Source organism: Schistocerca cancellata, chromosome 2 (assembly GCF_023864275.1).
Source record: "Schistocerca cancellata isolate TAMUIC-IGC-003103 chromosome 2, iqSchCanc2.1, whole genome shotgun sequence".
Classification (NCBI taxonomy): Eukaryota; Metazoa; Arthropoda; class Insecta; order Orthoptera; family Acrididae; genus Schistocerca; species Schistocerca cancellata.
This window is the reverse complement of record NC_064627.1, coordinates 290,411,054-290,426,541: the sequence shown is the minus strand read 5'-3', so window position 1 is coordinate 290,426,541 and position 15,488 is coordinate 290,411,054. Positions and strand designations below refer to the sequence as shown.

At 40.4% G+C, this 15,488-nt stretch overlaps 1 protein-coding gene across 4 annotated transcripts in view; it reads left to right on the top strand.

The window, feature by feature from the left end:
• Window positions 1-12,555, top strand: part of LOC126161645 (DNA excision repair protein ERCC-5 homolog) — a 74,215-nt gene extending 61,660 nt beyond the window's left edge. For all 4 annotated transcript variants that reach the window (XM_049917626.1, XM_049917627.1, XM_049917625.1 and 1 more), the window contains exons 11-12: window positions 818-1,005; window positions 10,904-12,555. In XM_049917626.1, the coding sequence (XP_049773583.1) occupies window positions 818-1,005; window positions 10,904-11,425 (710 nt within the window). In that variant the 3' untranslated portion in view covers window positions 11,426-12,555. The remainder of the gene's footprint in view (window positions 1-817; window positions 1,006-10,903) is intronic.
• The last annotated feature ends 2,933 nt before the right edge of the window (window positions 12,556-15,488 follow it).

Here is a 15,488-nt window from a genome sequence, read left to right as displayed (position 1 = left end):
TCTGGATTTGGGTGGCTGTGTGAAGGAAATCGCCATTTCATGCAGACTTCCAAGTCTTGTTATTCAACATCAGTGCAGAAAAAGGACCTCTCCGTATTCCTTTAATGCATCGATACTGGCACAGGAAGATTTAAGTGTTGGTTTTCCTTTCACGCTGTTAGAGATTGGAACTGCAGAGAAATAATATGAAATTGGTTTGTTGAACCCCCTTCCAGGCATTTAATTGTTAATTGCAGAGTAGTCACTTTAAAAATAGATGTATACTTTGTTCACATTTTCTTTAGCACTGGCAGAGAAGGCTGCAGTGAGTGGTGGGTTTTAGTTCCTTCCTGTGCAGTACTGTGACAGGTAGTAGTAGTAAATAAATGGAATCAGCTCTACCCTGCACACTGACTGCTGTGGGAAGTGAGGGGGTGATAGTGATGGCAATCTAACCTAAGAGATAGTAACTATATTCTGTTCTTAATTAGAAGAAACAATTGATATAAAACTGACTGTTGGAGGTAATGCCCCCTTAAATATTTTTTTGTAGTCCAATACACCAGAATCATTCTCCAACAGTTCACTAGAAAATGAGAGGAAACATTGAACAGTTATGGTACTTTATAAAAGGTTGGCAGTAACTGAAGCAAATTTTTTGCCCAAAAACCTACAATTTCTGCTCTAGTATAAGGAACACAGAACTAAAGGTTGAGTAAACAAACAAATACTAACTAACTTGGTGTGTGTGTGTGTGTGTGTGTGTGTGTGTGTGTGTGTGTGTGTGTGTGTGTGTGTTTTTACTGCTGATACTTATTGGTTGTTGATGTTTGCACAGGATTCCCTAACACTGCCGTTGTAGAAGCATATGTCTTTCCTGAGATTGATCATTCGAAAGAAACATTTACGTGGAGCACTCCTGATGTGTCAGCACTGCGAAATTTTGCAAGAGAGAAGTTTGGGTGGACGCAGATGAGGACTGATGAAATTCTTTTACCTGTATTGAAGAGACTTGGTGAGAGAAATGTAAGTAAATGGATTCCTGCATTTACAAATTGGTTTCACTAGGAAAACATCATCAATATAAATTTGTGATCGATGTAATTTTATTGAGCCGAACATAAACGTCTGGAGTGAAAGATCACTGTCATGTACATGTAGATAAGAAACCTAAAGTACAGGGGTGGCCAAGCACTTCTAGGCGGTACAGTCTGGAACCGCGTGACCGCTACGGTCGCAGGTTCGAATCCTGTCATGGGCATGGATGTGTGTGATATCCTTAGGTTAGTTAGGTTTAAGTAGTTCTAAGTTCTAGGGGACTGATGACCTCAGAAGTTAAGTCCCATAGTGCTCAGAGCCATTTGAACCATTTTTGAAACCTAAAGTAAAAATTTCTTATTGTGGGCTATATCAGTATATCTTTACTTTAGTTCAGAGCACTTCTCTTTCATCTAATATTCTTGTCACTGTTCTACCTATTTTCACTCTTCTGGTTTTTATTTTCCCCTAGTTTGAAATTTGTACTGATCAGATCTTATACCTGTTGACGACAGAAATTTTATTTTGGCAAATATTATAATTATTTAATTTTTACATTTGTTTTTATGGGTGGGGCTATTATTATAAGTGAGCATCTGACCATAGTTGGAAAGAAGTGTTACGAATGCTGATATGGTGTTCATGATTTCCTCTTTGGTGCAGAATGGGCTTCTTAATGTAATCATTCATATTGGATTGGAGCTGCTGTCATGGGTGTTAACTTATCCACTGGTCACAGTTGTGGTCTTCACCAGTACCTTTGTACCTTGCTGTAGCCCCACTCCGTATAATTCGTATTGCTATACACTGTTCTGTGGTCATCGCAATATGAACTCTTAATGTAGATAAATACCAACTCAGCGATTGATTGCTGGATGCAGTGTGCCTACACCAAATGTTGTGATAACAATGGAAATAGGCCCTCTTCATGTATTAGTTATTTTGTTGTTGTTCTGACACAAATGACGTACTGAAGCACACTAAAAGATTTAACACCTTTGCTGTTTTTGCTAATCATAATGTTAAATGCTTAACTTGTGTAGATTTGATTTCAAATCTCATTGGACAGTTTCTTTCTCTGACTTGTTATGAGAAGTTGCTTCACATTCTGTAGTGAAACATAGGTGCAGAAAAACATTAAAAACAAGTGAGAAACAGATTGTATATAATGTCTTCAAAAAGTTTTTAGAAAAAATCTGTTGCTCCTGATACAGCATGTTCAGAAATAACCTCTGCAAAATATGAAAAACATTTCCCTATTCAGTTGATAGCACAGGCTATAGAAGCATATCCATTTATAGAGTTGGGACATTTAAAAATTGAACTACGAGTTGAGTTCAGACAATAAGGCTTTCAAATCATAAGTGGCAGTTATCTACAGATGGTAGTATTTCCAAATCATGAATGGTACTACCACAATCTTGTTCAGTCCTTGATTGAAATAACTTTTAGAAACACGCAAACTTTTGAGAATTGTTTGCTGGGTACCTATGACTACTGCTGCTGAGACCAAGGGATGCTTCTCAACTCTGATGAGGATCATGACTTTTTAAGTAGTACAATTAACAAGAGTTGTTTGAGTGCATTGGCAATGCTCTCCATAGAAAAGGACAGTTGTAGACATATTTGCTTCAAAGAAGAATGGAAGACAGCACTGTGTATACATTAATTGCACGTAGGTATGTTTCTGTCATATACAGATGATGTTGACATTATTTTAGGCCAGTTTATTTATTCATAGCTTTATTTTATAGTAAAAGTGTATCTGTTACACATGAACTTCATAGTGATTATTACTGACATTGATAATTTTGAATGCGCATTTGCCAATGCTCATAAGTATGACGAGTTAGTGCTAGATCTGTAAGAGCACATTATTGATAGGTTATTAATAAGAAACAAATAAAGGATACACATGTATGTATATGTAAGAGGCAGTGCCATCTTGCTATATAATGGCAATGTCGACAAGAGATGTTCGCAATGAAAACACTTTGCACCAAGACTGGGTCAGGGCAAAACACATCATCAGCATTTTTGGTAAACTGGGCAGCAGGCTTCACCAGAATGTAGTGGGTCAGGGCAGCCAAACAAACTCACATCACCTTCGTTATGTGATGAAAGAAAGGCTAACACAAATGCAACAAACAGGACCAAAAGCTTTTACTAAACAGTTCTTTACTATAACAAACTCAGCACAGCAGAAGGAAAACAGCTGATACCTCCATAGTAGAAGCACTATGCAGTCATGACAAATAAAGTCTGGTGAACATCGTCCACTACTTCACTCCATAGATACTCCAGCAGTTTAGTTCATAAGGGAGTCAGTCAGACAGATCGGTGGCGCACTCGATTCACTGACTGCAGCGAAGTGATGTCTGGCATAAGTGTGTTGTTGATTTCTTGCACACTATGGAGAACAGCAGCCACTACTGGGAGACGATGATGTGATGATGATGATGATGATGATGATGATGATGATGTTTGGTTATCAGTGCCTGTACAAATTCCCAATCTTTACTCAGTCCAATCTTGTGACTTCCACGAATGACGATGAAATGATGAGGACAACACAAACACCCAGTCATCTCGAGGCAGGTGAAAATCCCTGACCCCGCCAGGAATCGAATCCGGGACCACATGCTTGGGAAGCAAGAACGCAACCGCAAAACCACGAACTGCGGACATTACTGGGAGAGGTAGCTACCTTGTCGTAATCACCAGTTGCAGAGTTCAACACCACAGTCTGCCCCTGTCACTGAAGGGAAGACTTAGAGGTCTTTCATAAGCATTGCAGGTGTTCGAGGAGAACTTGTGTCACTATTTGCCACAAGTAATGGCAACTCATCCCTAAGGTATGTGCATAAGGATAGCCAACCTGTCGAGAAAGTGCTTCATAGTTGACGAAGAGTTGTAATTCACTACCACTCCAGGTAACATAAGTTGAAAGCTACCTTCGAACTACCCACAGAATCTGGCCTGATTGAGGAACAATGGTGGCAAATAACAGCCATCTGCATCAGTTTTTGGATGCTTTCAAATCTAGAGTGGAGAAAAGACAGACAAAAGTGCCTATGGAAGCACACTGTATCAACACTAGAGATCATACACAAATTAGCCAGCACTCATGTAGGGCATTGCTGGCTACGCAATGTATAACCCAGGAAGAAGTGGAGAAGATGGTGCAAGGTGATATCATTAAACTTCCAGAGATTGCTTGGTCTTCTCATGTGTTCCTTGTGAAGAAGGAGGTCAGTACATGGCATTTCTATGTTGATTACAAACGAATGAACAAAATAGTAGTGAAGAAAGATGTCTACCCATTGCAGTGCATTGCCGTGAATTGGTGTCATGCTAGACTGTTTAAAAGGAGCAAAATATTTGTAAACTACACGCTTAGAGGCAGGCAACTGACAAGTTGAAGTTGACAGTACCCAAGGGAAAAGACTGCCTCTGTGAGTTCAAAGAAACACCATTTGGACTGTGTAATGCTCCAAGCCACCTTTGATTGTGTTGAATGACCTGCTTTGGCACCTTAAATGGATTACAAGTTTTGCTATATTGATGGTATCATCTCCCCCCCCCCCCCTCCCACCAAAGACATTTAATATATATCTAAGCCACATGATAACTATGTTGAAATGGTTTCAGACTGCAGGTTTCTCTGTTTTCTAAGAAATAAAAACTGTAGGGCACCTAGTGCATGATGAGACGGCCATTGTGATCCAGAGAAAATTGTGCAATCACTGATTTTCCAATTCCTTGGCATAGTCAAGATTTGAGAAGTGTTCTTGGAATGTGCTCATACTACTAACCATTCATAAAGGACCTAGTGCCAATGCAAATCCTTGGCAAGAACTACTACAGGGATATGGCAAATTTTCCTGGAACAGCGTGCAAGAAAGATCATTCCTTAAGGAGGTGCTAACATATTCTCCAGGTCTAGCATTGTATGCAAGAATGCTAAGACATAACTTCACATTGATGCTAACAGTTATGGTATAGGTGCAGTTCTAGAGCAAATTCAGGAATGTGCCGAAAAGATGGTAGTTTATTCATCCAGGTACTCTCCAAGGCTGAGATGGACTATCAAGAAAGTGTACCTTGCAGCTGTTTGAGCCATCAGCAAGTTCCAGTCTTATTTATTTGTCATACCACTCACCACTGTGATGGACCACCATTCCGTGTGCTGACTGACTGACTGGCCTGAAGGATTTGTCAGGTTGACTGGTAAGATGGGTACTGAGGCTTCAGGAGTATGGTGTCACTGTGGTATGCAAGAGCAGATGCATATACAAGGATGTCAATTTCCATTCAAGGATTCTTATAGCTGAGTACAGCAGGAGGACGATATGTCAGTCATCACTGCACTAAGTGAAATTATTATTGAACCAAGAGAACATCCAACAGTGCTGAAAACAATAGAATCCTTTGAGGAGGAGGAACCAACTAAAGGAAAAGTCCAGTTAATAAACATAACATTGCATAAAAGGAACTGTGATCTACGAGAGCGGGAATGGTTGTTCCTTCTCCCAGCTCATCTGCAGCAAGCTGTCTTGGAAGTGCTCCTACATCTTGTCACGTGGGATTCGTGAAAACTCTAGACAGAATTAGACACAGGTATCATTGACCAGGCCTTTACCCATCCATTAAGACACCATGTGAGCCACTGTAAGGAATGCCTGTGACAGAAGCAAATGCCACTGTAAGAAATGCATATGACAGAAGCAAATGCTGCAATTACTTCTGGGGCATCTAGTACCAATTTCACCTCCAGCAGCACCATTCCACTGAATTGTAATTGACATCTTGGGAAGATTCCTGAGTCAACAAACAGAATTGATGGATAATAGTATTCACTGACTATCTCACCCAATAAGCCGTCACTAAAACTGTACTGACTGCCCAAGCTCCAGAAATCACAAAACTTGTTGTACAAGACATCACTTTGAAACACGGAACACCATATATGGTGTATTTGTCAAGTCAAGACTAGTATCAGATGTAATTTCACATTGTGATGTCACCTACAGGATGGCAAGTGCCTACCACTCATGGACGAATGGCAGATTTGGTCTCAGTGTACGGAGTTGTCGAACAGAGAGAGTGCGATACAATACAATGAAGCAAGACACTACAGGCTTCACAACCATCTTTCTACTCCAAGATCGCGAGGCCGAAATGACGATGGATATACTGTTCCTGTTTCAACCAAATGATACTCAGAATGACTATGTGAAGCATCTCAACATCAAGCCTAAAGGAGCAAGCCATCTGGCTTGAATAAGGAACATGGACACTGGGAGACAGACCAAGAGTGCTGTAATGCCAGTGAGATACACCCCAGGAGACTTGGTGTGGTTTTTTATGGAACTACCGGAAAAGTTACTGAGTAGCTAGTGTGGGCTGTGACTTATCTTTCATCATTGTTGGATTCCACATACGAAGTTGAGGACTGTGACCTTTCATCAAGAAGACAAAAGTGCAGAGATGTCAGCTGTGTCCTCTGTATGAAGTCCTGCTGCAGTACTGAAACATCAATCAAAAGTGGTGGTTTTTGTACAAGGAAATTGAAAATCCATTCACTTACTGAGAAGCTTCAATGGGAGCGGCTAGCTCCGATGCTCATCATGGTGAAGAGAATGTGACATCACCAGCAGGCAAGAATCCACCTTTGCTGCCATACTACAGGGTGTTGTAGTTGGCTCCAGCAAGAGCTTTTGTGGCAAGGGGTCACTGTTTCTCCAGGAGAGGAAGCAATACTACTAACTGTGGTGCATGTAATGTGGTGTAGTGGTTAGGGTCACTGGCTGGTGTAGTGTGGGTCATCAGATCAGTTCCAAGCATCAGCAGTTATGGTTTTAGTATTTGTCATTCTAGAAAGTTCTTGAAATTTCTTACATTTATAATGTTTGAGAAGTCCATGTTGGAATCAACACTATTACGAAATGGATAGGTTGCTACTAATTATGCAGATTATAAACTGAGCTGCAGACAGCCACAATGAAAACACTATTAGACATAAGCTTTCAGCCAGAGCCTTCTTCAGAAAAGAAAAAAAAGGCCTACTCATTCACGTAAGCAAGCAAACCTCATACACACAACTACTATCTGCTATCTCTGGCTATTCCGGTCAGAAGAATACAACAGAAACACATCGAATGGGGGCAACAATCCAGAATGGTGTGGGGAAGAGGGAGGGTTAACAGGGTACGGATGGGGAAAGAGGAATCTGGTGGACCGTGCAGGTACTAAAGGTGGCAGGACAGGTCTGTCAGGTGCAGTGTCAGGAGGCTGTGAGTGAGAGAAAGGAGGGGCAAACAGGGAGCGGAAAGGAGAGGAGCAGAAAAGGGAAGAAGTGTGCACTGGGAGAGACAAGTGCACAGTGAGGGTGAGGGGAGGCAAATTATGAGAAGGTGACAGGACAGAGGGGGTGGAAACAGTTGGGTGGATGGTGTAGGGACATTAGGTTACCATAGATTGAGGTCAGGATCATTTCCAGAGCTGAGAATTTCTTGTAAGGATAACTCCCATCTGTGCAGTTCAGAACAGCTAGTGGTGGAAGGGAGGACTCAGATGGCCCAGGTTTTCAAGCAGCCATTGAAATCAAGCATGTTATGTTCAGCTGCATGTTGTATCACAGGGTGGTTCACTTTGCTTTCGGCCACAGTTTGGTGGTGGCCATTGATTTGGTTCACTTTGCTTTCAGCCACAGTTTGGTGGTGGCCATTCATTTGGTAGACAACTGGTTGGTAGTCATACCAGTATAAAAAGCTGTTCAGTGATTACAGCAGGGCTGGTGTATGACATGGCCACTTTCGCAGGTGGCCCGGCCTCTGATGAGATAGGACAAGCCTGTTACAGGACTGACATGGAAAGTGCTGTGTGGAGGGATTGGGTAGCTCTGCCATGGGAATATGATCCCCATGGCAAGGGGTTGGGAATGGGGGTAGTTTAGGGATGGACAAGGATGTTGCGGAGGTTGGGTGGGTGACAAGACCCTACTTTGGGGGGGGGGGGGGGGGGGGGGAAGAATCTGGGGGGGGGGGGGGGGTGTACTTAATTTCAGGGCATGATGATAGATAATCAAACCCTGACAAAGGGTTCAGTTCTTTCAGTCAGGGGTGATATTTGGTGATGAAGGGGCACTCCTTTGTAGCCGGTTCTTGTATGAGTAATGGGAGGGTTAGAGGTGTGTGGGGGTATGGAATGGGAAATCTGTTTGTGGACTAGGTGTGGGGGTAGTGCGTGTCTGTGAAGGAATGCAAGGTTGCATGCTGGGTTGAAAAGGACCAAGTAAAGTGGACAACAGAGAAGGTGCTGATGTTGTGAAGGGATGAGGGTAAGGTGTCTTGGCCCTGAGTCCAGATCATGAAGTATTATCAATGAATCTGAATGTGACCAGGGGTTTGGGAGGCTAGGAAAGTTTCCTATTGATGGCCCCTAAACAGATTGGCATATGAGGGTGCCATGCAGTTGCCTATGGCTGTGCCACAGATTTGTTTGTAAATGTTCCCTTCAGAGGATAATTAGTCGTGTTTTAGGATAAAGTTAGTAAGGTGTAATACAAATGATGTAGTGTGTTTATAGAGTCTGAAGGACATTGGTAGAGGTAATATTCAGTAACAGCAAGAGGTTGGGCATGAGGGATGTTGGTGTATGAGGAAGTGGCATTAGAAGTGACGAGTAGGCCCAGGAGGCAAAGTGGTGATGGTGGTGGAGAGTCATTGCAGAAAGTGGTTGGTATCCTTGATAGGAGAGGCTGGACTTCGGATAATACGTTGGAGGTATTGGTCAGTGAGTGCTAAAATTCTTTCAGAGGGGCCACAATAACCAGCTACAATACGATGTCTAGGATTGTTGGGTTTGTGGATTTTGGGAAGCATGTGCTGAGAAGCGTGTGCGAGGGAGAACCCTTAAAGACCAACCAGACTGAAAGGGTGCTGCCATTCGTAGATATAGTACGGAGTTCGACTGCTAGATGGGTTTGGTACAGACCGTTAAACAACTGTGCAGACAGCATTTACATCTACATGGATACTCTGCAAATCACATTTAAGTGCTTGGCAGAGGCAGCATGTAGGTAAATGTGTGAGCTTAGTGTTGTGTTTCTCTGATTGTTGGCATGTTCTGCTTGAAAGTCATTATGGCAACATTAAAAATATGGACAGTGTGTGTAAAATTTTTGTTTCCTACTTTAAAAAATCAGCAATGGAGACTCACCAAATGCTTAAAGAGGCTTTCCGAGAGGAAACTCACAAGTTTTCAACTGTTTCTGGCTTTCAACATTGTGAGATGATGGTTGAAGACCGACCTTGTTCTGGGCACCCTTCAACCTCGCAGAATGTGGAAAACATTGAAAAAATCAGCATCAATAAGGATCGTTGTTTCATGATCGACCAAATTTCAACAGAGGCAGGCATGAGTTGGACCTTGTGCCAGGCTTGAGTAAGGATTTACACATGTTGCTGCAAAATTGGTTCCACATCTTCTCACACAGGAACAAATAAACATGCACATGAATGTGTACAGGGACTTGGAAACAGATTGAAAGTGATCCAAACTTTTTGAGCAAAGACATTACAGGTGATGAGAGTTGGTGTTACGAGTGTGGCCCAGAAACCACGCAAGTACCATGATAATGGAGGACTCCCAAGTCTCCCAGACCAGAAAAAGCAAAGCAAGTGAGGTCGAATGTTCGTGAATTTGTGCATCGGAAATTTGTTATCTCTGGCCAGACCGTTAACCAGCAGTTTCATTTTGAAGTTTTAAGATGTCTGCAAGATGATGTGCGGAGGAAACATCCAGGACTTTGGTGGTCAGGTGATTGGTTCCTTCATCACAACACCATCCCTGCACACATGGCCTTATAAGTGACGCAGTATTTATAGGCGGAGGAGTCAGACAGTTGGCAAAATCCTTCCTCTAGGCAGTCACTGCAGTTCGTAACATTGGTCAGACCTTTGTCTTCAGGTAGAATGATAAGGTCAGCATCTGTTTTGAGGCTGTGTGTGGCTGCCCTTTGTTCTGCTGGATGGTGGATGTTCTTAGGAAGCGACCTTGGGAAGGATGGTGAGGCCAAGTTGAAACTAAGGAATTCCTGGAAAGTAACCAGGGTATGTTTAGGTAGGAGAGGGGTAATTACGGTTGGACAGTAATATGAATGGGAAGAAGTGTAGGAATTAGGAAGTGTAGGAATTAGGTTGGCTTTTGTTGGAGTGGTTGATGGCCAAGAAGTGTTTCCATTGCAGAGATGTGGAGGAGAGTAGTTCAACATAGTTAAATTTGGTTGAAGGGCCAAAGTTGAGATCTTTGGATAGTAACGAAACTTCTGCGGAAATCTGAACTTCAACTGTTGGTATTAACTGTCACTTCCTTTACTGTATCTTGTACAATTCCCTTCCCTTTGCAATATCTGACTTCTATACATACCCCCCATACATACCCCCCCTCCTCCTCCCCCCCCCTCACACACACACACACACACACACACACACACACACACACACACACACACACCAATGATATCAGCCATGGACTCCCAGCCCGGAGATTTTAACTGAAGCTTGATTTTTGGTTGCAAATATTCTACACTTGAGAAAAATCTGGTTTATTAGCCCCTTATTGCCATCATAAGTGTAGAAGTTGGATAACAGGTTATGCTGCAGTTTGTTGTTGCTGGCATTGTGCTATTGGTCTTCACAGTAGATTCAGTTTTAAGGTAGTACATATATTTTCTGTAGGTATATCTATAAGGACTGCTTAGTCTATAATAAAACACATACATAATATTGGACCATAACTTTAAATTTTTTATTTGAATTTAACAGAACATGTACAGATACTAAGCCATTGCCTTAAAAGTTTTCTTTTTGTAACTTTACAGGTACAGAAGACAATTGAAAATTATTTCAAAAGTAAACCAATTTTCCGTCCTGTGGAAGGGAAACTGAGTAAACGAGTGCAGAAAGCTGTAGATCGTATTGACAGAGGTGAAACTTCATCCGAAACAGAAGAAGAGCCCAGGCCAAAGCGTAAACAAACCTCTGAAAAATCTGCCAGAGTGAACAACAAAAAAAAGAAGTCAGTTAAAGAGGCAACTACAGTTACAGAGCAGCCAGGAATTTCTTCTGAAGGAGCACAGGCAGTAGAGGAAAGTGTTAAAATCATTGCTAATCAGAAAAGTGCATGTGTCCGTCGTGTTAGAAAGACAAATGTTCATCCTTATAAGCAATCAGGAGAGTTCATATTGCAGAGAGAGAAGGCAAAAATAGATTCCCTCAAAACAAAACTGAAGGCTATAGAAATATATCGTATGTCAAAGATAGAAAATAAAAAAAAGTCAGCCCGTAGTAAGCCAAAAGAACTGAAGGAGGCAAATCTCTCAGAAAGCAGCAGTGATGAATAACACATTTACAGCTAATTGGTTTTTCATTCTAGGAGCAAAATTTCTACTGCAGCCAGATGCTACTGAAGTGTTTAGATGTGGATTAATATGTTTTGAGCTCTCAGTCATTCACGGCTATTATTTAACATTTTCTATCATTTTATGTAAGTATTTAATAATCCTTTAATACTGTTGTCGCATTATTTCACAGTGGTGAGCAGAGTTGTTGGATACTATCCTCATCCATTTGTTCACTAAGAAAAATTGAACAGAAAAATATATACAGTTAATTTTTGGATGATGCATTCACTGACTTAGTCCTCAGTTCCATGAGATTTTCATTTTATGATGAAACAATTGAGAAAAGCATGCCAGGACACCATTCAACAAATCTGCTGACTTGTTAAAAATTGTGGGTGCAAACAACCATTCAGAGCTGTCAATCAAATATTTAAAAGAAAAAAATGGGAAAGGAAGACAGTCAGCATAAAAGGCAGCATTTGCCAGTTGCATTTTTTATTAAAATTTTCAGCCTGGATTGCAAGTCCTTTCTTTTCTTCCGAAAAATAAAAATATCCAATGTCTACACAGAACGAAGCAATAAAAGTAAAAATGGTGTTAAATGTTTTATTTGAACTGAGTAACTTGTAAATAAATAAATGTTTTATTGTTGATAGTGTTATATTGTAAAAGAAATGTCTTTTCATCTCAGCTACAGACTTCTCTGTATGATTTCAGGTTGTTATTTGGTTCTTCTTTCTGTGAAAAGTCACATTTTTCTATTTTTTGTATTAGGTATCCATCTTCATTGTTTGCTTTTCTTTATCATCATAATATTGTTGTACTAATTTTGATGTTGAATATCAGTATTCGCATGCATTTGTATTTTCTTATTGTACATATATTTCCAAGTATTTTGAAAATTTATATTTTCTTTTGTACATGTTGCGTATACTTCTGTGATAAATAGTACAAAATGAATTATGTTGAAATTGTGTCAGTATTTTTTTAAACAATGTTGTTAGTAAACGTATATTCTGGTTTATTTCTTGTCTACCTGCATTGAAACCGAAGGAATTGATGGAGCCTGTCCAAGCACTTAGTATTGTTAAATGAAATGGGGCAAATAAACTGTGGCAGTTATTCATGTCATCATATGTGATCATATTGAAATTTCTGTGGTCTTCAAAACTTATTTCAGCACGTAGAATAAGAGTGCAGATTGTTTGTGCCGCATAAAAATTAAAGAGTATCAGAAATTACTTGAGGATAAAAGTGTCCAACACTACAGTCCTAACACAAAGAAACTCAAGATAATGTACTGTGGCTGTAGAAAGGGAACAAACCTGAAGGCAGTATTATGGGAAGAGCGATGAAACAGATTATGGGAAGAGCGATGAAACAGGAGACATGATGATATGTGAATAGCATATTGTTTTGTTTGTGTTCTACAACTGTAATATACTTTAGGTACTGGTATGACATTACATAACACCATAAGCCACTGTTCAATTTAATCATGAATGTGTGACTGGTATCTGTCAAAAACCATCATCCAGCACCTGTTGCGAAACATCTCATATAGAGGGAAATCTCATGTAAAATGGCTGTGTCATCATAAACATCAAAAAAATAATATTTTAAAATCATGTTTAGTCATGTAGAGGTGTATGCACCTTATTGTATGTATATTGCAAGTTTTTTTTTTTTTTTTTTTACTAGCTTTATTGTATGGGTCAATATTTTGTCATCAACAGCTGATTTCTTGGTCTTCAGTTTCTGTACATCTTCGCAAGTCAATTTTCTGTGAATTTTTTCGAGGACATGGTTCTGCATGTTTTTTTGTACTTTAGTAACCTTCTTCTTGGACTATTTCTTTCCAGTTTTTTTTTAAGTTTTCTACCAGAGTCATATAATTATCATTGAATATGTTTGCTGTTTCTCTACAATCTGTAACCACCAAGTTGTGTATTTTCATTGACTTTATCTTTGTAGGCTAGAAGGATGCAGGCTGCAGTAGGTACTGGGCATGAAGAAGCTTGCACAGGATAGAGTAGCATGGAGAGCTGCATCAAACCAGTCTCAGGACTGAAGACAACAACAACAACATCTTTGTTTCTTTGTGTGGTCCATCTTTTTTCTTTCTTTCAGCATCAGTTACATTCCAGGCTTTCTTTACCTTGTTTCTTTGAGTTCACTGTGGTGGTGTTAATTGCTGTTGCTTGGTTCGAAGAGATTCCGTGATTGCAGCTGGCCATTGTAAACTTCATTCCACAATATTTCAACTGGACACCTGCCAGTCATCTTCTGGTGAGCCATCGAAGTCTGATGAAGATGTTCTCCGCTTTGCCTTATGTAGTGTGCTGGTGGTATTGCCACGTATGTGTCAGAGTCTCACTGACAGAAGGACCACACTTCACAGCGGCAGTGCCCTCGCTGGTGGAACTGCAAAGATCAACTGTGCTCTGCGTTGCCACTTGCGGCAGTTATTGGAGTATTTTGGTGTCTTCGTGCAAATCTGTGAGATGATGGGATTCCACACATTATCCAGCTGGTAGCCACTGTTACGGTTCATTAGTTTTTCCACAGTATGTGTTTCATTGGATTCTTTTATAATGGAGTCCCAAAAAGGTGTTGCTGTGGCCAAAATTAATGTTCTGTTGTAGTCTATTGAATGTCCATTGGAGATACAGTGTTCCGCACCTGCAGACTTGGTGGGTTGCAGAAGGTGAGTGCAGCGTTTATCTTCTGTGCAACATTCTTCCACTGTGCGTGTTGTTTGTCCTACATAGGCCATACCACACTGGCAAGGTGTTTTGTAAATTCCCGCCTTCTGCAATAACAAATTATCCTTCACTGACCCCAGCATGTCTGAAATCTTAGATGGTGGGCGAAAAATCACTTTCACCTGAAAATTATTAAGGATTCTTGCTGTTTTGAAGGAAATATTTCCAACAAAGGGAAGAAAAGCTAGGGACTTTGATGGTGTGTTCTCATCTTAATCCACTTCCGGGTTCTCAGTTTTAGCTGAGTATGCCCTGTTAATTTGCAAGGTCGAATTTCCACTGTCTTTAAGTGTGAAAGCTCTTTAGGAATATTATCTGCATCCAACACTGTATGGGCCCTGTATACAAGGGTTTTAAGCACACTCATGATTTGGGATGGATGATGACAACTTGAGGAGTGCAACTACAAATCAGTGTGAGTAGGCTTACAGGAAACAGAATGTCCTACAGAGCCAACACGCTTCTGTCTGACCAAAACATCCAGGATTCCCCCATCAGACCATATTAGTTTTCCTGGCTCCCAGTGATTTAGCAAATGTCTGTAATCATTTTCCTGAGTGGTCAAGATCCCTCCCTTTTTAAATGCATACCCTTCTTTCCGAGGCAGTTTTCACAGAAATTTGTGTGGGCCGATGAAAACTGCTCCAAGATGGACATTGTTTTTTAATGGCACATTTTGTTTTGAATATGTATTTGTCACTTACTGACATCCTTTTTATTATTCTGCAAAGTATAGGCAAGGATCCCTCATGTACATTTCTTGCCACTTATGTAAAATGAGAATATTTGTTTCAGTTTAATTCATTAAATGTATTTCATCCCTTAAGTGCATGCTTAGGTCAACAGATTACTTTTGTTGGTGTTAACAGTGATCTTTGCAATGTGTACATATTTTTCTACCAGTTTGTCTAATGTAATAATTATTGCAATGCACTTTATATACACCTGATTGGTGACAGTAGCACATTAGGTCAGATTCGTGCCTTACGTTGGACTGGATAGTATATTCAGTATGAAAAAAGATTTTTACTCCTGTTTTACAAAAGATGTAGTGAACTTTATTAGATGTGGACCACACTGCATATTTTGGTTCCTGTTTTCTCACTTCTATTATTAATGCTATTTTTCTTATACTAATGTTACAGTTTTTATTTTTGTTATCTCTATAGATTTCATTTATGATCTCAGGATTGTATCCTGTTTACATGGCTATGTGTCTCAATGTATTCAGTTTTATTTCAGGGTTCTTACTAGATAACGGTAAGCAGATTATTGTGTCTACTGCATGTCACAGGACG